Here is a 25,219-nt window from a genome sequence, read left to right as displayed (position 1 = left end):
GACTGTCAGGAGGCCAAAGTAACCTCCTGGCTTAACGTGAGCTTCTGCGTGAGGCCGTCTGTGTGACCAGCTCCTGCAGCCCCAAATCTGGCACTGACCCCTGCGTGCAGCCCTCATCGCTTTCAGTGGGGGAGCTGCACAGATCTGAAGAGCTGCCCGTGCAGATCAGATTGCAGGAATGGGATGGGGACGGTCCTTGCTGTCATTATGTAATAGTGGAGTGCCGAGTGTCTTGGACTGAGTGCATAATGCTTCTGGATGCTTTTTTCAGCATCCAGCTAATCAAATTAATTCTGTTGAGTATTAAAATCTATAGGTTGTATGGGGATCCTGCTGCTTGCTAAAACAGGGACTGTAGTAGTACCAATTACAAGCAGCAAATTACTTCAAATAATTAAAAAAAAACAACAACCTCTAAATATTAACTTTGGCTAGGTCTACTATTTGATTTGACAAATAACTTTAAACAGCAAAAAAGAAAAAGCGTCCGTGTTATTCCAGAGGTTTATGTATTTATAGCTGCAGAGTAAATGGTGTAGCTTTTATGCAGAGTAATAGGACAGAAAATAGCCAATGCTAAGGCTGCACTGTGGTCTGATTCCAGTAACCTTCACTGACGTTCTAGATTTCCAGTTTACACTGCTGTTATTAAGGAATTCCAGGCTTCTAAAATCCTGTCACTCCACAGTTGATAAACTTAGCGGAGTTGGAAGATAATGGAGTTTCCTGGAAGTTTTAAAATTAATTAATTAATTTAATGAGTAGTTCCCCATTCTTAACTCCCCACTAGCAGTTTCAGTTAATTCGGTGGGAGTGAATTCTCTCCCATGCTGGTATGACTTAGCAATACTGTGTTGCACTACATGTGCTCAGAGCAGTGTTAGAGCTGCTGTGAGAGCCTGCAGCATTGTTTCCTTTATTGATGTTTCCTTGTTCCCATATAACTTGCAGTGTTACTTATAGCATTAACCAACCCATGTCTTTTAGTACGTTTGGTCTTTTTGCAGGTTTTTTTTTTTTTTTTTTTTGGAATTAACCTAGCCATGATGAGACTTGAATGAATATCATCTGCGCACCTGTTTAATATTAAAGATCAGGCATTCAGTGCTTTGTGGCTTTAGCTTGAAATTCAAGTTGCTTTGAGTCATCCCTTTCGTCTTTTGTTTGGGTGGAAAAAAGGAGTGGCAGTAAACGGCCTGCAGCTAAGAAATGAAAGAGTTGAATTAGGTTTTAGAAATGTTAGTCTTGGCATTTGGGACATTTGCATTTGTACAGATTGTCACGCTCCTCTTTATTTTATTTGGAGTATAGAAGTTCAGTGCTCAGGATGAAAAATGTTACATATCTTTTTCCTAGTATTGTGACACGTGAATGCTGCACGGGAGGAGTGGGAAAGAGCTGCAGTGTGAGCTGTGCTCTCACACGTTGAGCTGATCACTGGTAGGCCAGCTTGGTCACTGTCCCTCCTGTGTTCCCAGCTGAGGGTTCTTTTCTGACAATAACTCCTAGTTCTGTGAACAAGACAATAACCCACGTTAATTATAAGAACTCGACGAGACCAAAATTGCAAACAAATTCATTTTGGTGTAGCTTGTAAAGCTCCCTCAGTTCACGTGTTGCTGTAGAGAAGCTGTGTTAGCGCTGTCTGGAGGGGACAGAATGCACAGGAGTTATGGGCAGGAACATCTTAACCCTGGTCCCGACACTGAGCAGCATGCAAGCAGTGTTACATCCCTGGGTGGTGTTACTACACATGTATTTGTAAGCGTGTGGATGACATTCAGCTTCTGCCATTGTACAGAAGATAATATCTTAAGTGACTCTGGTCTAGACCTTGAGGGTCTTTAATCAGCTTATTTTGCATGGTGTGCAGTGAGAGTAACACACATGACATCAGTGTAGCTGTGCTGCCGTGCGAGCCATGCCAGGAAGTGATTCAAGTAAATGGAAGAAGCAGAAGCTTCTTCAGAAGACCCTGAGTGTGATGGTGAGTGCTTTGGTCATACTGTGAGGGTCACATTGCACGGAGATTTGCCATCTGAAAATGTAGGAATTTATCCAAGTTGTCCTCATTAACTGGGCGAATTTATCAGTGCAGCTTTCTCTTGTTACAACTTGATTTGATTTCAGTCGATTCACACGAATCAAACTTCATTTCTTTCTTTGTTTCTGAGAGGGATGCTCATTCATGCTCTCCTTACAGAGCAGCTGGATCTCATCACGACAGATGTGAAAACCCTTACATTTATGTTGCTGTATTTTTTTGTGCGAGAGTTTTTCATGAATTAAGCTCTTGTCCTTACTGGCCCCCCTTCAGAGTTGTTACTTGATGTACAGATGGTTCACATACCACAGAGTGAGCACTGGGTCCCAGGAAAACAGGGAGATGTGTGGACAAACTTCTTAAAAATAAAGTATCTATATTTTTTTTAATTTTCTTTTAAAAAATAACGATAATTGCAAAGTAAGAACTGGGTTGCTCCAAATTCCCCCTCCAGAGACTGCTTCAGTAGCCACGCAGGTTGGCCGAGCTGGCTTTCTGTCATTTTGGTTTTGGTGGGGAGCTTTTTGTTTTGGCATTCCACAGACTGGTTTTCTTCTCTGGGCTGTGTTACGGTAGGACCAAAACTGAATTGCTACCATGGAAAGTTTTTAAATAAGTGGCCTGGCAGAGCCGTGTCCTGAAGGAGTGCTTTGCAGGAGTGAATTCATAGCCAGCAGCTCAGTTGCTCTTCGTGCTGTTTGGGACACATGTCTCACTTTTGGTAGGATGGAGGGGTTTTGTTTGTTTGTGTTATTATTATTTTTTTTTCCCCCTCCAAGCTCCTTCTGTAGGCTTTCTGCCCGAGTGCATCTTGGGATTTCCCTTTTGCTGAATGAGCTGCTTGTTCAAGAGGGAGGAAGTGAGGTCCCTTCTGGATTAGGAGGGGATGGGGGAGGAGGGCGGGGAGATGGCCTGTTTCATATGCAAAGTGCAATGAACTGGGGGGGAAAAAAGCAACAAAAAACACATGGAAACCTATTTAACAAAACCATCCGTGTCACGGGCTGGCAGAGGAGCTGCTGGCTTTGTTGGGGAGGAACCTTTTAAAAATGAGATAAAGGTGGTACTTTTTTTTTTTTTAATACCAGCTGAAGGAAATAAATAAATGTCTCCTTATGGTAGGTTCCTGTGAACAGAGCACGCAATGAACTGATGTGATACCAACCTCCACAGCAGTCACAAGCTCACAGAGATGTCTGTTGTGACGTATGCTTTCCTAAGGATGGAATTGAGGGATGGCCACCATTCTTTGGTCTTCCACATCAGTATCAGCTGTGTGTAATTTGATTTCAGTTACGTTTCTCCTACTCAGCCAAATAAATATTTAGCAAAAGAAAAAAGGAACGTGGATGTTCCAATGTTAACATAACGTTGCTTCAGTTGGGAGCAGTAAAGTCTGTGCAACAAATGGTCAGTCGAGGGCTGAAGCTGTTTCTTTTTTCTGCATTGATGTTTCCTCATTGAGGATCGAATGGAAAAGTTGCAGTGATGCAAAAAGTATGGAAGGCAGTGACACTTATTGGGCATCCTTGGAGCAGGACTTTGGAGGACTGGTGTCGTCCTCTGCACTTTTGGTCATTTGTTAGCAATGCAGATGGCAGATATTTGCGTGTTGTCCTTGACTCTAGTTGATCTTGCAGAAATGAATATTACTGTTAAAATAGCAACTGCTTGGAATTAGCTGTCACGTTTTGATGTTGTTTTTTTTTTTTTAAATAAGCTGAAAATCTTAGTTGAAAACTGCTATTCCTTTCCAAAATCGACATTGCTTTTTCCTGTTACTCTTGGTTTATTTCTTAGCTTTCTTCTGTACAAGGAAGGGCTTGTGTAATGCCCGAGCCATTCCCATTCCTCACTGAATGATATGCAAATCTAGTCAATTAAGCAGGGGGGATTTAATTAGCAGTTTAAGTTCATGTGTGAAGTGTCTTGCTTTAATTACTTAACAGTTTTGTTGCAAATTTGCTAATTTTTTTTTCCTCAGAACTATCGAAACTGTGATATTTTTTTTTTTGTAACGTTTTCAAATAGTGAGTATTGCCCAGCATGTCTGACCTTTGTACTGCTGTGCTGTGCGTGTCCCTTTAGTTGTAAGGGTCTTTTCAATGCTGCGCAGAGAAAGCAAAGCTATGTTTATTGTTTCAGAACAATACTTCAAAAAAAAAAAAAAATTTAGGATTTTTGTGCTAAAAATTTGGATTGAAAGGCTGTCTGTTGTTCCTGCTCTCCTAGCTAGATGATACCAGTGTCGTGGTATCTGTCTAACTGCCCCGTGTAGTTGCACTGCGTTATATTAAATGGTTTCTTTTGTCCAGACAGAACTTGAAACAAGTGGCTTTTCTGCACGGCTGCAGAACATCAGCATGTGGCTGTGTCAGCGTGGCTGCAGTGATGGAAGTAACCCAGTGTTACAAGAAACAGGTTTGTGACAGTGCAGAACTAGGGCTGGTTTTTGTATCCCCATCTTTTTATTTGGGATGCCTGAGCATGTGAGAGGGGCACCATTTACTCAGGTGATACTGCGAAGGCCATCCCTGCCTTTCTGAGTCACCTGTCAGGGTGGTGTTGTCTTGTGGCCTTGTTTGGCTTCTCAAAACGCGGAGGTGATGGCGGGAATAAGAGGAGACATGAGACGAAGATGGATTGATTTCTGTGACTTCTTCCCTTAATAACCCCAAATCACATGTTAATGCATCTCAGATATGAGTACACGACTGCACTTTCCTCTGGCTCAGCACAGCAGATGGCCCAGCTGAGGCTCCTGGCGCCCTGCAAATTGAGTATAACTGGGTACAGATCTGCTGTTTGGATACCTGTTACCTGTTTGCAAATAACATTTATCCCAGTGATAGCAGATACATCAAAGGTAGATCTGAATTGCAAAGTAAAGTTTATCATCTGTTGTCATTCAGGCATGCTGGCTGTGGAGAACTTCCAGCTTCCATGCACAGCCTGTAGGTATTTCTCTCTTCCTTGCTCTCCACCTCCTCTCCCTAGGTTGCCATATATCAGGATGCTGCCATAAATGCACATGAACAAATAGGAATGGTAACTCATGAAAGGTTTGTAGGATATTTAGCCGTGAAGCACCATGCTGTAATGCAGCATATGATTTGGAAGATGCTGGTTTGGTACAGAGAACTTCCTCTGAGCTCCCAGCTGCAGTATTTTAGATGTTACAGATATATCATTTTACACATTGCACTTCACATGGAAGTCCAGAGAAAAATTTAGAGAAACATCTGTCTTGTCTGTCTTCAAAAGCATCTTTAGGCAGTGGTCAGGTGATAAGTGAAGGAGGTGAAGAAGCTAATGTTATTACATGCAGATCTGCCATTATTTAGCAGCCCCAAGGCTTGTTTCTTGCAGTAGCTGTAGTGTGCAGGCAGTGATCCCGTGGTGCACTGAAGGCCCATTATGGTCAACTGCAGCTTGTTTCTGTTGTTTGGAAAAGTCACAGCAGAGGATGCAGGAGGTCAAGGATGGAGAGTGCTGGCTGGCAGGGTTTGCTAAATGAGCAAATTCTCAGGAGTACATCTGGTGCTGGGAGGCTCCAGCAGCCATTCCTTAGGATGGTAGATAGTGTGGCTTCTGAGGCAGCAGAGTTTGTATTGCAACTGGACTCCTGCTGTAAGACTGAAGCACTGTGAACTCTGGTATGCTGAAAAGCCTTTCTGTAGTGGACTGAAAGCGTTCCATCTGTTTTGGTGCATAAGAGCAGTATGCTGGCTGCAATTCCTTTTGCTGCTCATTGGCTGCAGTTGTGTGTGTGTGTGTGTGTGTGTGTGTGTGTGTACATACATGCACAGATGAGAGGCTAGGAAGGAAGAAGAACAACATTTGCACTTAAGCTCCAATGCTCCACAAGTTTACAGGTACTCCTCAGTCACTGTTTTAAAGTATTTCTTTATTATTTGGCTTAAACTTTGCCAACACACACAGAAATTTTCCTCATTTATCTACTACAGTCTTTAGTTTCACTGTAGGGTTGATGATTGAGTAGTGGCAACTTCACTTTAAAGCTTTTAAACTGGAAAATGGGGTTTTTACCAACGAAGGCTTTTTGAGAGGGATGGATAAGAAACTGCTGCATTAGTTTTAGTGACTATTTCCTGCATCTCTGCACCTTGGATAGATTTAAATAATTTAACAAATGCACAGATACTGGCTGTAGTAGCAGTGCAGTTAAAATCACTTCAGCCAGCAGCCATCCAGGCTGGGCAAAAGGCTGCAGCATTTGGTTGAAGGACCCTGTTTAGAGACTCACCATGGTACGGTGTGTTAAGAAATTCACCCCATTAATAATTCTTTTTATAAAAACAGAAGAAGCATTTCTAAACCAGTGCTCTGTGTTTCGTGCATCTGCTTTTTATGAAATGCTTTTGTGAAACAAAGCTGTGTTAGAAATGCAGATAAAAGTTACGCTTCTGACAGTCTTTGCCATCTCCTCAATAGTATCAACAGGGATCTCAGCACTGTAATACAAAGTGCTGCTTCCTTTAACCAAGGAGCCACGCTGCATTTTATGTAATCCTGTCCTGGTCCCACTTCCTGATCTCAGTGTTAGTGGGCCAAGGAAGCAAAAGTTAACAGCAAACATGGAATCTCCTGGCCTGTTTTGGTTTCCAAGCAGAAGCAGAGATGTTGTGATTTAGAAACTTCTTTGTACTTGTAAAAATAATGGGATGTATTAATTCCTTATTTCTTTCTATGCTTTTCCAATGTAGTTTCTGGAGAAGTTTCATTCAAATTTATTATTAATCTTCTTAAGAACCCATGTTACCACTGGTCTATTTTTAATAGAATATCTTTCCTGTTTGGCCAGGGCAGCCCTTTTGTTGAACCTCCTTTTGGACTGTGTTCCCATGTGCTGTGAAGGCGCTGACACATGACCTCGTTACACATAGAAAATCCTAAATGTCCTGCCCCTTGCCAAACCTATCACAAAGCTACCCATCACCCCCTTTTCAGGATCCCAGATGGTAAATAGCAGCAGGAGGTGAAAGGGGAGCTTTGTCTCCATTCTGAGTCCTGTTTTAAGTATTCTGTGTCTGTCTGTTTCCCTCTGCTTTTCCCACTCTGCCCATAAATTAGCAAGCCAGCTTTTCTGACAAGGAAAGACAAAATGTCCATAAGCTGCAGTAACATCACCTACTCAAGATAACGTTTTTGAACATTCTTCGTTTTCGTTCTATCTGGTTGTGATCTCCTCATTTGGGTAGAGCTGCTCTCAGGCCTGCTTGCTGGAGTATTTAGGGCAATGCTGCTTTGCTGAGGATCAGGCTGCAGTTCATAGCTTCTGTCCCAGCTTCTGAAAGGAGCACATCCTCACAGTGACGTTTACCTACACCCTGGGTGGCTGGGCTCTGGTGATTTAAAAAAAAAAAATCCTACAAAGATCTGCCTGTCTTATTGTCTTCCTAAAGCCCAAGCTGTAAGGGAGGCAGCAGTCTGCGCTTGCTGGGATGCCCTGGGAGCAGCTGGCTTTATGAGCGTGCAGGGGGTCAGCAGTGAAAGGAGTGGGGACATGGTGAAGGGATACTGCAGCCCAGAGCCATTGCCTGCAACTCTGTGACTCTCTTCAGAAGCTGGGCTTCACTCCTAGAATTCACTGAGCAGGATATTGTCTGTAAGCACTCTTCCCATGGAGTTTCCCTATGTGACAACAATTTCCCCTCGTTTTGTGCAGGAAAGCTGGCTTGGGCTTTTGTGCAGGTGGAAGTACGAGCTATGCTGGTGTCACTTCTGGAATAGTCTTAGCAGCATCTGCTTGTATCGAGGTGATAACATTCAGCTTGGTGTCTGTGATATTTTTTGGTGTGATAGGTGTGAAGGACATACAAAAGCTTTATCCATTAATCATCTCTCCAATCCAAGGCTGTGGTAGTATTTCCTATGAGAAGAGGAAACTGACTTTTTTCTTTTTTTTTTTTTTTTTTTTTTTGCTCTGCTATTTACCTGCAGTTATACTGTATAGGTTCGATGGCTTCTGCTAAGAAATGCTGATTTATGCTAGCTGAGCACATGCCTTTGTTTGTTGGGGACAGGTTGTTTTGTTTCCATTAATGAAGGCCCTGCATTCTCTTTAGCCCCATCTAATTCCAGGAACAACCTGCGATTGCCCGACCTGAGCTCTGGCAGCTCTGTATGATGTTCGTCTTTTCTCTGACCTCGGTGCAGCTGGGAAATCAGAGACTGCTGAAATGAAATGCTGAAAGTTTAATTAATTTTATGGATTCCCTGTTTTTTGTGCATCTTTATTTTAAGCTGTTGAATATTAATGTGGAAAGGGGAGTAGGAGTGCAAGGTCTGTTTACTGTCTAGTACTTGAAAGTGGTTTCTTTTTCTTATCCAGTTGTTTCATTTTATGTTAGAAATACAGTTGTATTATTCCCAGGTTCCTGCACAGTCTTAAGATGCCAAGTGAGTGTCAGCAGGGATGCTGATGGGAGGGATTTACAGCCATAATGCAAGCGTTGTGGCTCTGAAACATAAGAGTGACTCCACTTTGAACATGAATTAATAAACTTTGATATTTAAGTGTCGAGAAAGATTAAGAAGAAGAGAGTGAGGAGCTCCTATGTCTTTTGGCTCTGTTTTTCTGGGTAAGAATGCTCTGTTTTCCCCATTGCAAGTTAATTAGTACAGTGTTTTTTTCCTGCTCTGGGATCTCCTGTATTTCTTCTGACCTGTAATTCTCTGTATAGTCATCAAGTAGAATAGATCTGATGGGCTCCGTTCTGACACGTTGTGTTTTGACAGCACATTTTGTTCATACTGAGTCAATACTTTTGAAGCTGGATTGCTTGGTCACTTTAATTTGACATATACCTAGTTGCTGCCAAAACTCCTTTTGGCTTCTGCCCTAACACCAGCCTACTGTTCTGTCACCTTTTCTCACTGTCACTGGTGCTTTTATGGCTGCACAATGTGCAACAACTCACCAGGGAATCAATCTGCCTGAATTAGTCATTATATAAAGGAGAGTTACAAAAATTAACAAATGTGCTGTTGAGTGTACAGAATAAGCCAGTCAAGGTGGGTTGGCGGGTTCGTTCACTGGCATTGTGTGTCATTTGAGATTGCCAAAGGTATGAAAGTTTCAGATAAAATGATGGTTTACATGTTAGTGCTTTATCCTGAAGTACTGACAACCCAGGGAACAGACTTGTGATGGTGAGAGCGAGGATGAGATGGAATCAAGCAGTGCTGCTTCAGCCCCAGCTTCTGTCATCTGTGAAACCTTTGTGTAGTGGCTGTGGCTGCTGAAGATTAGGTCAGTATCTTTTCTTTAACACCTTATTAGGCTGTTGCTCTAAACCGTGAGCTACTGTGAATGTATTTTTCTCTCTTTTTTTTCTTTTTAAGGCTTTTGGTGGATGAAGCTCTAAAATGAATAGAAATAGTGTCTCCCTCTTCCTTTTGCCTCCTACTTGCTGCTCACACACACTCAGCCCTGGGGTCTTTTCTTTCTGTGTGGTTGGCAGAACAGAGAAAAAGAGAGAGAGGGAGACTGTCTGGGCCCCTGGTGCTGTCATGAGAAGAATAGTTGTGCTGTTACCGCTAAATCTAAAGGGACAAGCTGGGGTATGTATGCTGCAGCAGCCAGCGGGCTGAATTAGTGGCATTTAGGCACTGCTAAGAGGCTAATTGAGTCACTGGTACTTGCTGATTAAACCAGCAAATGGAATAACGTATGGATATGTGCATGTTTGTGTTTGGGTCTATGCTCTATGAAAAAATAACGTTAGGTTTTCTTTAACCCTTTTGCTCAAGCCACTTAATAGCTTAAGGTACACCAAAGCAGCTATATAAATATGAGGAGGTCAGTCTTATTTTATTATTTTCTCCCTGCAATATTAATGGGAGGGCACTAACACAGTTCCTTTACTGGTTACTGAATTGTTGCAGCTGAAAAAGTGGAGCGTTGAGCGAGCCTTTGGTTTAATATGGGGTATTCAGAGTTGAGGTGACAGAAGGGAAAGAACTGAGGCTGTCCTCAAGGGATGTGGGCACAGAGGTGAAGCCTTTGTTGGAATCTTGGTTGGAATCCATCTCAAACCACTCCACCTTCTTCAGAACTGTGTCAGTAACACAGCTGGTGGCTGCACCGCTGCTTCTGGATATCTCAGCAGCAGTGCATAAACAGTTGTCGTATATAGTGATGAAGATTATAGCATAGCTAAAGAAAATGTTTATAGCTGGGTTGTAAGGGGAATACGTAGAGAATCTGCAAAGCTGAGCTAAACTTTAATATACCCTTGCTGTGTATTTTGTAATGCGTTGTCGCTTCTGAAATCTGCCCACAGACTCAGGCCCAGCTTTGCTTTTGCTCACAGTGGTTTTTATAATGATTGTGGCTTGTTTAACTTCAGTAGAATTATTCCTAATTTACAGCACTATAACTGAAGAACAGAATTAGATTCTTGTGTTTTTCTTTGAAGTGTGCAGTGCTCTTAGGGAGGCTGTTGTGCTGAGGGCATATTGCTCTCAGTGATTCTTTTTAATTTTGTTTTTAGCTTTTAAGAAGAATGAGACACCTCTCAATCTAAACCAGAAGGACACGTATGAAAAAATAGTAAGACTCATAGAGGCGAATGGTGGGTTCAGAACCTTGTGAGTCATTGCAGGGAGATTGACAGTTTGGGAACATGAACGCGGAGGAGTGAGGATGGGATGCTCAGGGGCTGATGAGATAAGGGAATCTATAGAATGTCAGCAGAGGGGTCAGCAGCAGCGTGCATCTCATTCCAGAGTTAAACTCAGGCATTGGGAAATGGCATTCCTTGATGGCAAATACGATCTGACAGTTCTCAGCTAGCTACAGTGTTCTCCTCCTCCTCCTCCTCCACCCTCCCTTCAGCCACATATCAGCGGATGCTTTGGAGATCATGTCTGTTCTTGCCTTCAAAGCAGCAACAAGAAAATATTTAAAGCCACAAGCACACCTTAGAGGTTCTGCAGGGTAAGCCAGGTTAGCAGTTTTGTGTACTTGAAAAATTACATACTTATTTAGGCAACTCAGTTTCTAGTGTGGTCAATCTGTTTTATCTCCTATTCAGAGATTATTGAGCTTTACTCTAATTTTAGCACATAACTGTTGTCTTCCTCCCTCTTCTTTCTTCCTTTCTTCTCTCCCGTGCACGTGAAAGAATTTCTTTCTGTTCTTGGGCAGGCCTGGACTGGATCTGCTCCTGGAATTAACTACACAGGAGTTCATTCATTCCTCCTCTCAAATTACTTGGTGCTTGCTAGGTATAATTTGTTCATGGGTGGTGGGGAAGGAACTGTCCTCCCCTTGTTATTACCAAGGTGCAAGGAGCTAATACTGCTTTAGTGGGCAGGGCAGGAGACTGAGTCAAGAGAACTGTTTTATAGTCCCAGCTCTTGACACCATTTAGAGGGGTGACCTTGGGCGAGTTACTTCACTTTTCTGTGAAACTGCAGCAAGTGTTTACCTCCCTGCCCAGCAGGGCTGTTGAGAGGATTTCTGTGGATTGTTTTACATACATACAGGATTATGTTATTATTGCTGAGTGTTGTTTTTTATGAATATGTATGAAAGGCACTGGGACGTTACCTCACCTTAGGCCTCACACTCAACTCATTGCAAGCTTGTGGTTGCTGTGAATTTATGTAATGGAAGAGATGGAAGAGATTAGGAGCATTATCCTCAGAAGCTCTTGATGTTCTCAGAAGAGAAATTGGTGAACCCCGTTTCTCCTTCTCTAAGTAGCTCTCTGTTTTTTTTCTGACTTTGTCTCGTTGCTGGCATTTGGGACATGGGGTCTGGAAAGGCTCCTATCAAACCAGAAGTATTATTTTTCTGTAGGCTCTTTGTGAGATCCTAAAATACAGCTCTTCTTGCGATGGAGAAAGGAGGAAATAATGACAAAATATTGTGCTGTTTTATTTTTGAATCCTGAGCTTGTGGCAAGGGAACCAACCACACTGTGGAGGTTGCACAAGTGCGGTCTCCAGGGTATCACTGGCGGTGTCAAGGAAAACTTCCTCTTTTAATCAGTGCTGTGGTGCAGCAGTGCTGCTGTGGATGAGTGGGCATAGCTGGGAGGCAAGGAAAGGCCAGGAGGGTGTGAGCCTCATCTCACTTCATCTTTTACATGAAATGGGGAAAGGGCAGCACTGCTGAAGAGGAATCATTTTCCTTGACAGAAACTGAAATATATATATGACCGTAAGCCTGCCTTCCATGCTCTGCATGCAGACTGTAGGGTTCTGAGGCTGAAAGCGAGCGCAGGGTGACTCAGTATGGCTGTGACCTCAGCTTGCCCTGATGCCCCAGTATGCAGTGCTGCTGCTGCCCAGGCAGGGCTGTCCAACCTACTGATGTTCTGAGATGCCATGTAAAGATTGAGTGGGTTTTTTCTTAGCGTTTTGTGGGTGTTGCTCCTAATCTCTTCCAGTGTTTCACTTTTAAGTCATCTTGTCTGTTTAAAATTAAATAAATGAAAAGGCCTCCATCTGACTGTTAGAGAACTTCATGTTTGAGTTTACAGTTGTTGAAAAATAGACATGTGAGTACAAAGTGCTTTACGGTAAATGTTCCAGCCTTCTAGTTCGTAGGTCTTCTCAGGTGACTTGAGTCAATTGTATGATGACAGCTATCAAATAGCATCTTCTGTCCCAGTTGCCTAATGACAGCTATCAAATAGCATCTTCTGTCCCTGCCTGGAGCCAGCAAGCTTAGATTTTAGTCCGTTGAGTTGGCAAGGCAGGTCCAGGTCAGACAGAAACCTGTCAAAAGCAATGCTTTAAATAAATGCCTATGCCTCTTTCTCCTGTTCTGCCATCCTTTAGTTTGTGCTTTTGGGCAAGGTGTTAACAGTCATTTCTGAAATCTCACCATATTTCCTGCACACGCTTTGAGTATAACTGAATAAAAAGCAAGCTTGTGACATCTTCACCAACCAGTGTAGGATGGATTAAGCACGAGAGGCAAAAGTTGCTTCCCAGAATCCAGTAACTTCATTTTGAAGCTCGGGAGAGTTTTGCTGTTTGCTTGTGGCTCCATGCATGCTCCTTTACCCCCAGTGCAGCTGTAATCCAGTCGGATGGCTGCAGTTGGGGTGACCTGTGCTGAACAGCAGCTGTGGCACAGCCGGTGGGGATTGCTCAAAGGAGTGAGACATGGGGTTAGCCTGCTCCTTTGCCTGCCTTGACCCTCGCTCTCTTTTTCCTTACTCATGCTCTGCTTTGTATTGCAAGGATGGATTTGCAAAGTCTTTATGCAACTAATTCATTTGAAAATTGCATCATCAGGAGGGCTCCAGGTTGAGGATTTGACTAAATCAAAACTTTCTGTGATAACCTAAAAGTTTCACACGAGGCAAATGCTGTGTTTCCTTGCTTTAAACACAAGCACACTGATTAGCACTTCTTCTCTGCATTTGTGGCTGACTTTTCACGTTGTCATATTCGTACTTACAGTGAGATATGCGTGTCACTTAGCACCTGATTCTCCTATGCAAAGGTCTTGTCACACAGCTTTCATCGAATGCATCTTTTTGTGAAGTGGGTGCATTCCAATATGCCCATAGCCATCTCATGGCACTTCTCTGTGACCTTTTTGCCGGAGTGACAAAGGGAGTTCCACCCGAAGCAGTCTGTGCATTCATCGCTCATAACAATACCTGGGGAGATCTTATCTGGGTTTGATGTTGGAATTCTTACGTTTGAAAACAAGAGGGGAATTTGAGTGTGGGGAATTACTCTATATTAAATGTGTTTTCTTAATTTGTAAAGCATTTGAATAAACGCTGGCGTGAATGTGCTGTAAAAGGGTAAGGCTGTGGCAATAAAAAAATGCATTTTGCAAATTTTTGCACTGTGAAAGGGCTACTTCTAATGGAATTGAATTGTTTAGTTGAGACAGCTCTTGCTGGAGAAAATTAGAAAGGCTTCATTCCTGTCATAATGAAATTGGGTCATTGTCTTTTTTAACTGGGTCATAGGAGTTTCCAGCATGGGAGGCCTCTTGCCATGTTTGATGAGGGCGAGGTATGGGAGCAGCCTGCTCTGTTAACCCTTGCAGCAGGGCTCAGCTCTGCTCCGTGCCCTGGGTGGGAGGGAGGGGGGAGCTGCTTCTCCAGGCACCATGCTGTGTGCGAGCCGGGCTGGGACTGTTCTGGTGCACATCCAGAGCCTGGGCTGCAGGCACCAAGGATGGCACAGTGGAGCCCTCGAGCCTCCCACGTCACCCCTGCGGCTTGGCTTCTGCTGTGGCCAGAGGTCCTCCCGTCCTTCACTGAAGGAAAGGGAGAATGCTGAAATACAGAACTAACTACAGTGCTGTGGGGTCTTAATTCACTTACCAATTTCAACAAATCATGCTTGAAAAACATTTTGTTGCTATAGCAGTATGTGAGAGGTGGCTCCCGCCCTCACACCACAGGGAAGGCTTTCAGAGATACTGAGCTACCCTTCTCGCATTTGGGAAAGAAAAAGTCTTCCCCGTTTGTCTGCGCTATGTGAAAAGCAGCAGTGTCTGAAAACCAAAACAAAAAACCCCACAGCACAACAACTGGCCTCCTTCCATGAGCCGACCCTATTTCCAGCCTGTCCGCCACGGTACCAGGGGCACGGGCTGTTATTGAGAGGCTGCTCTTGTACATAAAGCCTTGTGATTTTTGTTTAGAACCGTGAGTCTCCTAGAGTTCAGCTCCGCCGGAACAAAATGTTCAAGACAATGCTGTGGGATCCAGCTGGAGGTTCAGCGGTACTGCAGCGTCAGCCAGATGGAAATGAGGTGCAGAGGGTTGCAGGGGTGGGTGTGGGGAGTTCCTTCCCTTTAAAGGGAAAGGAAAACAATAGTGATTCTGAAATACATGCGTTCACGTGTATCTATAGTGTTAAATGCTAACCATGGTAGGCATGTTCTCATTCAGCTCAGTGCCAGTAAGATGTCAGTTGTGCTTTGTGTGTGGTTGTTACAGTAAATAGGGCAGAGACTGCTCTCAGTGAAAAGCCCGTGTAACTCCGCTGATTTGGGATGTACACTGACATAACTAGAGCATAATTTGCTCATTGCCTGTGATTTTCAAATGACCCCAGTGAGTTTGTGTGTATGGCTGGACATGCCTTACACTGGCCTGGTTTTCTGGAAGTGCCAAACTCATGCATTTCAAAAATCACCAATATTCAGAGATGCAAATAACTTTTTTCAAATTCTTAGGCTTTAGCACTGATAGCTCACATTTTGTCCTCTGTCTTTTATTTCTGCTGATGTGAATGAGCATGCTTATGAAGAGCTGGTTACAGAGCAAGGTTTATCAAGTTTTTTTGGCCTCTTTTTTTGGAATTGCTTTGTTTTGTGGAATGGCTGTAGTGATGTAATGCATCATCAGTTCAAATAAGATGGTAAGTGAAACAAAGCTTCCAACTCCTATTTCTGCATGTTGACACAGTTGAAATTTTAGATATCTTTTGGCAAAGCAAAATTTGATATGAGAAAAGTAATATGACATAGAACCTTTGAAGAAAAAAACTGTAACTGTTCCATTTAATCTCTGGCAATTGTAAACTCGTACCACTGAGCCTCTAGCTTTGTGAGAAACAGGGAGTGCATGTAGCTGAGTAGTGGTGCTGTCCAGGAGCACTGAAATGAAAATGGGTGGTAAGGAGGGAGGGGCAAAAAAAAAACCCATTTGAGAAATGTCACAGAAGTTGTTCATATTGTTTGTTTTTCTATTAGTTTTCCATTTGAACAAGCAAAAGCAGAACTACCTGAATACACATTCAAAGAGCTAGTTCTGCTTTTGCAGAACTTTTTCTCCTCCTGCTCTTTTATTGGCATATTTTGCTCTTTCCTCTTCAAAAGGAGTGGTCAGGAGGTTCAAGTGAAATTTATTTGAGAAGACTTGAAATACTCCTTGGCCCGTTCCTGTAAGCATTCTGGGTTCAGCAGTAATTTGTACAGCATTTCCAGAAGTGCTGTGATCTCCTGCATTGTGTTTTGGGAGCATCAGATGCTAATTCATAATGCAGTGAGGTGGGCAGTGGTGCAGCAGCACTCATTTCTCCTAGGAACATCCTGAGGGAAAGAAAACTGCCTATAAGGAAGGGAAAACCTTTTATTTAAGGAGAATGAGGAGAGAAAGCCCAGTGGTATTCTGTATAGTGACTTTGTCTGGGAAGGATCTGTAAGGAAGAGGAAGTCTCTCTTCTGGAATGTTTACAGATGGTTCTCCAAGGAAGTGAAGACTTAGAGTATCAGAGTTGGCTGTGGTCATGTGTTGGATGCTGAACTGTTAATTAAATTACAGCATAGATCCTTGACCAAAGCTTTCAAAAGTTTTCAACACTCTTTCATCTGTGCCCTCGTATCTTCTGGGAGCAGCTTGCAATTCAAGTCAGATACTGATGGATGTTTAAGACTTTCAAGCAGTGTGATGTCAGTAGCAGTGAAAAAAACAGACAGCAATTTACTGGTGGCTGGTCAGGGCTGGGAAAGCCCATGCCCCTCCTTTAAAAGTCCCTCTTTTAGAGCTCTCCTAAACATGAAGTTTGCAGACTCATTCACTACTCATCTAGAGAATGAATGTCTCCTTTCTTCTCCTGTGTGTGTTCCCATGGTCTGTGTGATCATAAGTTGCATTGCTGTGCTCCATTTTCCACAGCCCGTGGCTTCCAGGCTTTTGTGTGGCTTCTTCAGAATTTCACAAGTACATCACAAGATGCTATTTCGGGTGGCTGTAGGATAAAGAGCACTTAGATCTTCAGAATGCCCTTTGCCACATTCCATTAGGCCTGTGAGGTACCCAGAAAGCAAACCAAAGTCTCAGTAACTCTTAGTCCAGCACATTCTGTTTTACACAGATGTGATCAGAAGATGCTGCTTCATCTTTTTGCAGCATTTATCTGGAGCTGACGCTTGTGGTGGCACCTCCCCATGTAGGGAGGCTGGCTGGCAGCCCTGCTGTTCCAGGAGGGGCCGGGGTGCAGAAGTACCTGCCTGTGAGCAGCTGAACCCAACCTGCTGGCCTCAGCTTCCCGTTCTGTCATGCTGCATTCCTGTCAGCTCCCACTCCCGCACAAAGCTTATGCAACTGTCTCTGAGGCAGAACAGGGGTCACTTCAGGCGGCTGTTTTGATCTGGTGGTGCCTCTTCTCCTCTCTAACGCTGTCTGGAAGGATTTGTTAGATTCTTTTTTCAAAAGAAGAGGCCAGGCACGCAGGCACTTTCACGCACACACATCATGCTGCTGCGTTGGGATTTAAGGGCAAATGGAAGCCAGGGCTTGACAGGAGGCTGATTAGGAATACAATCCTTTCACAGTGCTTTGCTTTTGCATCTGAAGAGACTTCTGTGTGCTCAGCATTTAGATTTGCTGCCCCAGTGACATCACACGCTGTCAGCACTGCGGCTCCAACGGTACCACCAGCAGTGCTCTGCCTTTCCTTCGTAGCTTGCCCGAGCCTATTGGAATCATTTACATATGTTAAACAGCCATTGTGTGACCCTGTGACAAAGACTTTTATTTTATCTGCGTCAGAGAGGAGTAAACTGAGATAGGGAACGACCTGGTGGCTTGTCTGTGGCCACGCAAGATGTTATCTGGGGACCTTCAGTAAGAACCCCAGCACCCAGGCTGTGCTGTACTCTGGGGACACGCTCAGCTCTTCCCCTGGCACACAACCTGGAGCAGGGAGTCCTCGCCTCTTGCCTCGAGTTCTGACCTCTCTATTGTGGCTCCAGACTTGCAAATAGAAGCTGGGTGTCATGACCACCAGCCTCTGTTTTGAGGCAGCAAACTGCAGCGCCAGTGCCCAGAGGGTGAGTCGATGAGGACGTTGATCTGCCAGCTTCCAGTGACCTGGTGCAGCCTTAAATCAGCCGAAGGTAGATCTGGGAGCTGGTCTGTGGCTCAGCTCCCTCCTTAGACACTGCTAGAGCATTTTTTTTTTGGTAGCTTTGGTCAGTGCAGTGCTAGTTAAGGATATTCTCTCTTCATGCCTCTCCTATCCCTCTCAGTGTTGGGGTTTTCAGCTTTGGAATAATTCCAGGAGAACATCCAAACAAAGCTTCCCAAAGTCACTCTAAATCATCGTCATAGGAAATGTTTCCTGCGTGCTGCTGAAGTTATTTAACGACCACTTCACTCATGTTTCCCTATCAGGCAATTGTTAGTGCTTTTATGTGTTCTTAGTGTATCTGGAAACTGAACCAAATGTGATCAAAGCAAGCATCCTGGTGATCCTGTGACACTGTGGGGTCTTGTCATCTGTGTGGAACGCCCAAGATGAGCCACAATGAAAGTGATAGTTGCTAGAAAGAGTACGTAGTTTGATGGGATATCATAGGGTATGACCCCTGCCTGCATGGAGCTGGCAGTCAGCTCTACAGTGGCTGTCTCTGGGGTTAGAAAGAGGATGAGAAACCTGAGGAGGAGGTGAGAAAGAGCCCAAACCAGACCTGTGACAAAAAGCTTTTCTCTTCAACTATATTTCCGGTGTTGGGGTGATTCTGTGCTGGAGACAGTGTAGCTCTTAACTCACCTTTGTATGTCAGTGCTGGCATATATTATAACTGTATATAAATAATTAAGATTACGTCTTAATTCCTGTGTGCTAAATTTGTACAGATTCTTATAAAATTACAATTTTGGTAGAAAATGAAATACACAAACACTTCAGAGATCCACTAAGATAAGAGAAGCTGAGATAATGCATACTGTTCACATTATTTAGATTATATATATATTATGAAAAATTGTGAGAAGAAACATGTTTTTAAGAGGTGTTTTCTGTAGTGCACAACTAGATGCAGCTTCTCTCTTAGCTTTGCTTCTTCTCTTCTTCCTCTCAGTCATTTCCCAGGTGTAAAAATAGATTTATGCCATTTCACTTTGGCGATCCCAACTAACAAGCATATAAAGGAAGCTTTTGTATCTGAGACTTCTTGTCTGCTGGGATGTAGGTTTTTCTCTTAATGGGCCGCAAAGTAAGTCATTGCCCTTCCTTAGGAGGCAGTTGGGACTGGTCAGAAGCACGTGTAATTTTACGTTATATGTGAACAGCATCAGAACTCTACCCTGCAAGCTCTGTTATGGTTCCTTGCCATATAGATTGACACATGATGTCAATTGGAGTTCTAAGTTGTTTGTGATTTTTTTTGTTTTGTGTTTTTTTGAGCAGCTCACACTGTTAATGTAAGTCAGGAACACCTAGACCATAGTTAGGTGGTAGGTAAGACTCACCTTAAGACCAGCTTTGTTCCACGTGCTCCTTAGGGTGCTTTGCCCTGACATGCAGCTGTAGCCAGTATTAAGCAGATAGCATTTCTCCAGAATTTCGTGAACCTAAAAAATTCTGAAAGTTTCATATGTGACTGGCTTATCTCAAGCAATGTACAGCTCTGCTTTTGCTTGAAGCAGTCATTTCTTTCCCCTCAGTGCTTTTGATGTGCTGCCTCTGAGCCTGCCTTCATTTTCCCAATAAGTGCCTGATTTGTGTACTGCTTTGGTGGTGGTTTGTTTGTTTGTTTTTCTTTTACTTGTTTGAGTGGCTGCATATGGACTTTGGAAATGCTGTACTGTCTTGACAGGTGAGAGAGCAAATGTAGCATTAGGAATTCCTCCTTCCCCCAGCACTGCAGCAGGCAGCTGGATCAGGAGCTGCTTGAGTCAGTAGCAGAAGAAAAATAGACCTTAAAGAAAATCCATATGCCACACTTGGCCTGGTGAGATGTAGGGAAGACTTATTGCTGCCCTTTGTGCACACGAAAAGATGAAGCAGGATCTTGTTTGGTAACATGGAATCTCTTTATAGAAGTAGAAAACCCAGAAACCAAACCTCAGTGCAGGAGAAGAAATGTAAAAGTTTGGATGGCTATCAAAATAGCTCTGAGCTGCATTCAAAGCAGAGTTACTTGGAAACATAAATTACAGGGGACAATTAAATAGCACTAGATTGACAGATCATGATGTTCTTTCCCATATACAGTATTTACTTGTAAAGTGGAGGCTGTGTTTAGCTCTGGTTCCCCCCTCAAATTTTATTTCAACTTTGCATGGGAAGAGTAAATGGCATTGCATGTTATGAAGGCTTTCAACATACGTGTTCTTTGCAAACTAGAATTTAATGAATGGTGCTTATAGAGAAGATGTCAAAGGAGAAACTGAACCTCTTAGTTGTAGCAAGAATTGAATGTAAATCAGAATTGAGTGTAAATCAGCTTAGCGTGTCTTGCTGTTTAGGAAGCCTTAATTTCATATTCCTTTCCTTGAGTTCAGGAGGAACTAATTTGACTGGGCAGCGTTTTTTCTAATTTGGACTGGATTCTGGATGTCCCTTTACTTTGCTGAAGAAAAAAGTAGGGATGCACATGTAAATTCCTGACCTCTTTTTAAGACATTGATCCTTTTGGTATCCACATTCCACATGCCCCTCTCTCAGAAGGTTTCCCAGCACACTGTTAATTAATAAAAGACACTCGTCTTCCCCCCTCCACCCCCCCCCTCCTGGTGTTAACTTATAAGCAGAATGTTAACATTGCATGTTAAATCAGTAAAGAACTTCCTTCATTTTTATAAGCATTTTCTGGTATCCGACTTTTTGGCACTATTGGAAGAATTCATGTGCTCTTTGTTTAGTGCTGGGATGTCAGTTACATGCATGCAGTAGGAGGGATGTTTCAGCCCTTCTGCTGGCCAGATGCTAGGTGGAAAAAAAAAAAATTACAAAATCCTACATGAAAAAAAGAAGAATTAGAAAAAACAAGAACAATAAATAGACATCCTAAGAATTTCTGTTCTATATAGATTTTATAACAAGTAGTAAAAGAGCACAGAATGGGCAGTATCATGAATCCTTTGTCATAGAAATGAATTAAAAAAACTCTGTTGTGGGAACAGAATTAGAAACCTTTCCATGCTCTGGAAGCAGGAAAGGGGGAAATACAAAGATGAAGCTGGATTTCCCAAAGAATTCAAGACTAATTTTAAGGCCAACAGATTTTCCCTCCCAGAACAGTGTCCATCTCCAGATGAAGAGATTAGCCGGATTCCCAAGGGAACCATTGGGAGAGCTGTCTTCATGTTCTCTGGTCGTGGTCATTACTGAATACTGGACTACACAGACCATTGAACTGATTTATTTTTGGGACTCGTTCACGAATTATTGGCGGTTTTAATTCTGTTTTGTAAAATGTACAGAAATATGTTTGAAGCTGTCTTAAACATACAAACACAGCGTGTCAGTTTTTGGGGAGAGATTTATTGTTGTTGTTGTTATTTGTTAAAGACTCCAATGTATTCTGTGTTATCTTGAGGATGCCTGCTGCCATCTGGGCTTGTTATTTAGCAGGATAAGATCAGGGCACAAGGGAAATAGAAGTAGTGAGCATTGCAAGGTCTTCTGGGACCGCGTGTTGGGTAGAGAATTATAGCAGGCCAGGATGAAGGCAGACAAGAAAATTAAGGCTTAACTGATGAGCCTGAACAGAAGTGGATAAGAAATTCTACCTGAATCGAGCATGGTTGCTCATTTGGCTGTGTAATTGTTGGCTTACTGCTAGCATGGGTGAATCTGCACCGCTGCTTTATGGCCGTGGGCCCTGCTGCCCTGGAGAGCTGGAAGCACTGCAGTCCAGCTGAGTGCATGAGGGCGGAATCCAGCCTGATTAAATATAGATAGAAAAAATAAAGGTGCCTTCTGAGCTCCTGTGTGAGCGTTTCCTTGTAAAGTTCACAGAAGTTAAAGATGTGTGTAATTGAGAGAAGAGCAGAGTTGTGGCTTTCTCTGGTTTTGAAAGGCTGAATTCTTTTTGTTTTCTTCCTTTCTCCTCCTTCCCTGCTCATTAAAAAGGCGCTATTTGTGGTCATTAGGAGGCACCCAGAGCAATTAGATCTAACTGACCTTCGTGATAGCTATTCAAGACAGAAGCTAAAACAGGATTGTATTGTAAACAACAACAGAAAGGGGGGCACACTAAACTTTATGGCGTGTTGGTATGTTGGGGGGGAAATTAGAGGATTATGTGGTCAGCATCCCTGTAAATCTTGTTTATCACTGATGTGGGGGAGGACACCATATCTGAGGGGAATCCTCGGACAGTGAGGTTGTGAACTTTGTGGTTTTATTAGTTAAAATGGCAGAGGGAAGAATGGAAGGAAAAGGGAATGAACTAACAGAGTAAGGCCAAATTCCTCTGCTTTTGGAGTAAAGTGCCGTGGGCTGGTGCGAGAATGAAAAAACCCCTTATGAACTGGTGTGTAGGGAGGCTTCTCCTGAGCATCTGTCCAGCCCAGCATGGTGGCTCTGAAGCAGTCAGCAGCAGATGTTGTTGTGGTGTGCTTGTGAGTTGAGCAAGGAAGAGGACCTGGGGGAAAAGGATCCCGAAAGTTATGGCAGAAGAACAAGATGGCAGCTGATGTATGGCATCATCCCTGCCTCACTGTGAGCACAGGGCCTGGGGCAGTGGGAGAAGCTGCTCTCCTGGCTGCCTCCTAGAGAGATTGTATACTTTTGGTCCAGTACAGGTCTTACAAATAGCTAACCTGCTCCTGCTTCTAAAGCTGGGCGTGAATTCCTTGCACAATTGAAACCACGGTGATACAAATGGGATCAGCTTTGAGGCTGGAAGGGCTGAGCGTCCTCCTGCAGTGGGACGGGCAGAGCGGGGCTCGGCCCCTTGGTTTTATGTGGGGTCAGGCAGTCAGCAGGGTGGGAGGAAGGTTCGCAGGCGGTGAGCCCACCATCTGGCAATCATAAAACAAGTCATCAACGGTTTTTGGAGGAGGATGGTGAGGAAACAAGCTGCAGACGATTGTCATGAGCTCGGGGCCCTAACACAGACACCTTTATGGCTGCTCTCTGTTCTGGTTGGGTGTCTGTAGTAGGGGTCAAAAGTTCAGGCCGTTCCCCCTGCATGTTTTTTCCTTCCAAAAGGTGGGATGTGGGCATTATGGGGAGCCGTACCACGATGGGGATCCTGGGCAGTCCTGGCCCTGTTGGTACCCTACAATACCTGCTGTATGAGGTAGACTGCCTAGCACAGCCTCGGATGGGGAGCGGAGAAATTAAACACAGCTTAACTGTGTGAGATGCTGCAGTGAGATGCAGCGGCCACGCAGCCTCCCAGACAACGAACTGGCAAGTGCAGGCTGTCCAGTTACCTTTTTTCCTGAACACAATTAGTAGCTTATAAAAGGTTGTTACGCCACTGTACCAGACCTTGGAGGGAAGCAACCAGATGAAGATTTTAGAGACTGCTGTTCAGAGCAGCATGCGGGCTGGTCTGAGAAGAACAGAAGCATTGCCAATAGAGCACTGTGGGGAGCATTGGCAGAAACAGGTGGCATTACGGGCAGGTGATGCAGCAGATCTGGAGGTGCTGCGAAATATACTGTAGGAAAGGAAAAGTTGGCATAGTTCTGTGGCTGCTTTTTTGCCAATTTGTGTTCTGTATGAGGTTGTAGCTCCTGCTCAGCTGCTCACCAGTGCTGCACCCACCTCGTGTGAAGGCTGGAACTTCCCGTTTGCCAGATGTGGCAGGAATCACAGATCCGCTTTGTGCATCAAAAGAATGCCGTGACCACTGGGGCCTGATTCTTCTTCTCATAATGAAAGTGAGGAGTATGAGTAACTGTGATGTGTGCTGCTACGCCCGCTGCAGGATCAGCGGGCAGGCAGAATGAGGTGCAGGGTATTGTAACAACAAGAAAAACTTAGAAATGTCTGAAACATTTGAATAAATGCTGTTCTGAAGCAGTCAGACCTGGTTAAAGTGAATCATTCTGTGAACTGTTCTAACCCCCCTCACAACACAGAGCCTCCAGATTAACAAATGTGCTGGAATGCAGAATGCACATCTGGTCTTCGTTACTGCGGCCCGGCTGTAATCACATGGAGAAAGCTACCTTGGGTTTTTATGTAGAAATGTTTGTATTATACAAAACCCCGGTTGCCAAGCGATTTTTATTAAAACGGCCAGTTTATGCTCAATGTAGTGTCCTGCTGAGGAGCTCTAAATACCATAAAATCTATGCACAGCGTCACTCCCATTGTTAGAGCTCCGTGGGCTGAGGGTAAGCAGTGCTTAGGGGATGGCTTGGCGCTATCTGAGCTTTGTCTGTCTCATACTTCGCTCATTGGAATGTCCAGTTGTTGCTGCCATCTTGAGAGCTTTGCCTGTCACAGGCTGGATTTGGAAGCTGGAACTGTAACCACAATTTTGCCTAAATGCAGCAGATCTGGGTGATGTGGAAATTAAAATACTGCTGGCTAAACTCAGTGCTCATGGGGGGGGGCTGTACTCTGAACTCAGTAGTGAGGAATCTTTGAAGGCTGAAGGGTTTCTTAATGATGCATGGAAGATTAGAAATGCATACTTAAAAATCCCAATTTACATGACATAATGGTAGAAGTTGCTTTGGAGAATTCTCCGAGGGACTTAAAATCAGTCAGATTTACAATGGGCTTTAAACATGCTTCTCATTAGAATACAGATCTGACCTGACCAGCAATGCTTTCCAGAATTTGAACCTAAAAGGGGGACTTGGGGTCTAATATGTACAGAAGTTTGGCTCGGTGAAACATGGTTAATGAACATAAGCGAAACTTCTTTCACACAACGTGCATTCATCTAGACATACTGGTAGGAAGTTTGAAGCAATGACTAGCAAAACTATACTTTTATTAATGTTTGCAAGAATCAAGAGATGTTTTGGTAGGTGAGGAAAGCTTCCACAGCATTTTTCAGTAACTAATACAGCCTTGAGTTAAGGATGTTATTTTGTGTTTCCAATTAAAAGCTAGATTCTTCTGTACAGTGAAGCCTAACAACTGGTACCAAAGGTCACAAGACAGGAAGGGGAAGAAGGAGGGCTGGTTTCGTAGCATTGTGTCACTCACAACTGTCTGCCGGAAAACCACAGAAACCTACCTTCATCCACACAGACAGCCAGTCACAACATTCTTGGGTGGCCAAGTGGGTTTTTCCTGTCCAGCAGTTCTGCCTGTCCTCATGCAAAGCACTCTCTTTACTCACCCTGCATTAACAGTGGGGGAACGAGGAGCTGTTACCAAATGTGCGCAAGTTTACGTCCTGCTCTGGCATAAGCTGTCATGATTTGGCTTGTTTTAAAGCACTGTCACACACAGAAGCAAGGACTTTGATAACAAGAAGGGCTACAGGTAGTCCATCTGCTTCCAGTG

The 25,219-nt window shown here is 43.7% G+C and overlaps 1 protein-coding gene across 4 annotated transcripts in view; it reads left to right on the top strand.

Annotated features, from left to right (window-relative positions):
- SKI (SKI proto-oncogene) overlaps nt 1-25,219 on the top strand; it is a 97,152-nt gene that overhangs the window by 10,219 nt on the left and 61,714 nt on the right. For 2 of the 4 annotated variants that reach the window (XM_085242648.1, XM_085242649.1), the window contains exon 2: nt 14,700-14,810. The exons of the other annotated variants lie outside the window; for them this stretch is intronic. In XM_085242648.1, coding sequence (XP_085098774.1) covers nt 14,700-14,810 — 111 coding nt within the window. The remainder of the gene's footprint in view (nt 1-14,699; nt 14,811-25,219) is intronic. 4 annotated transcript variants of the gene reach the window in all.

Source organism: Meleagris gallopavo, chromosome 23, assembly GCF_905368555.1.
Source record: "Meleagris gallopavo chromosome 23, MGAL_WU_HG_1.1, whole genome shotgun sequence".
Lineage (NCBI taxonomy): Eukaryota > Metazoa > Chordata > Aves > Galliformes > Phasianidae > Meleagris > Meleagris gallopavo.
Note: the sequence above shows the minus strand (reverse complement) of the source record. Positions and strands in the feature narration are given on the sequence as shown.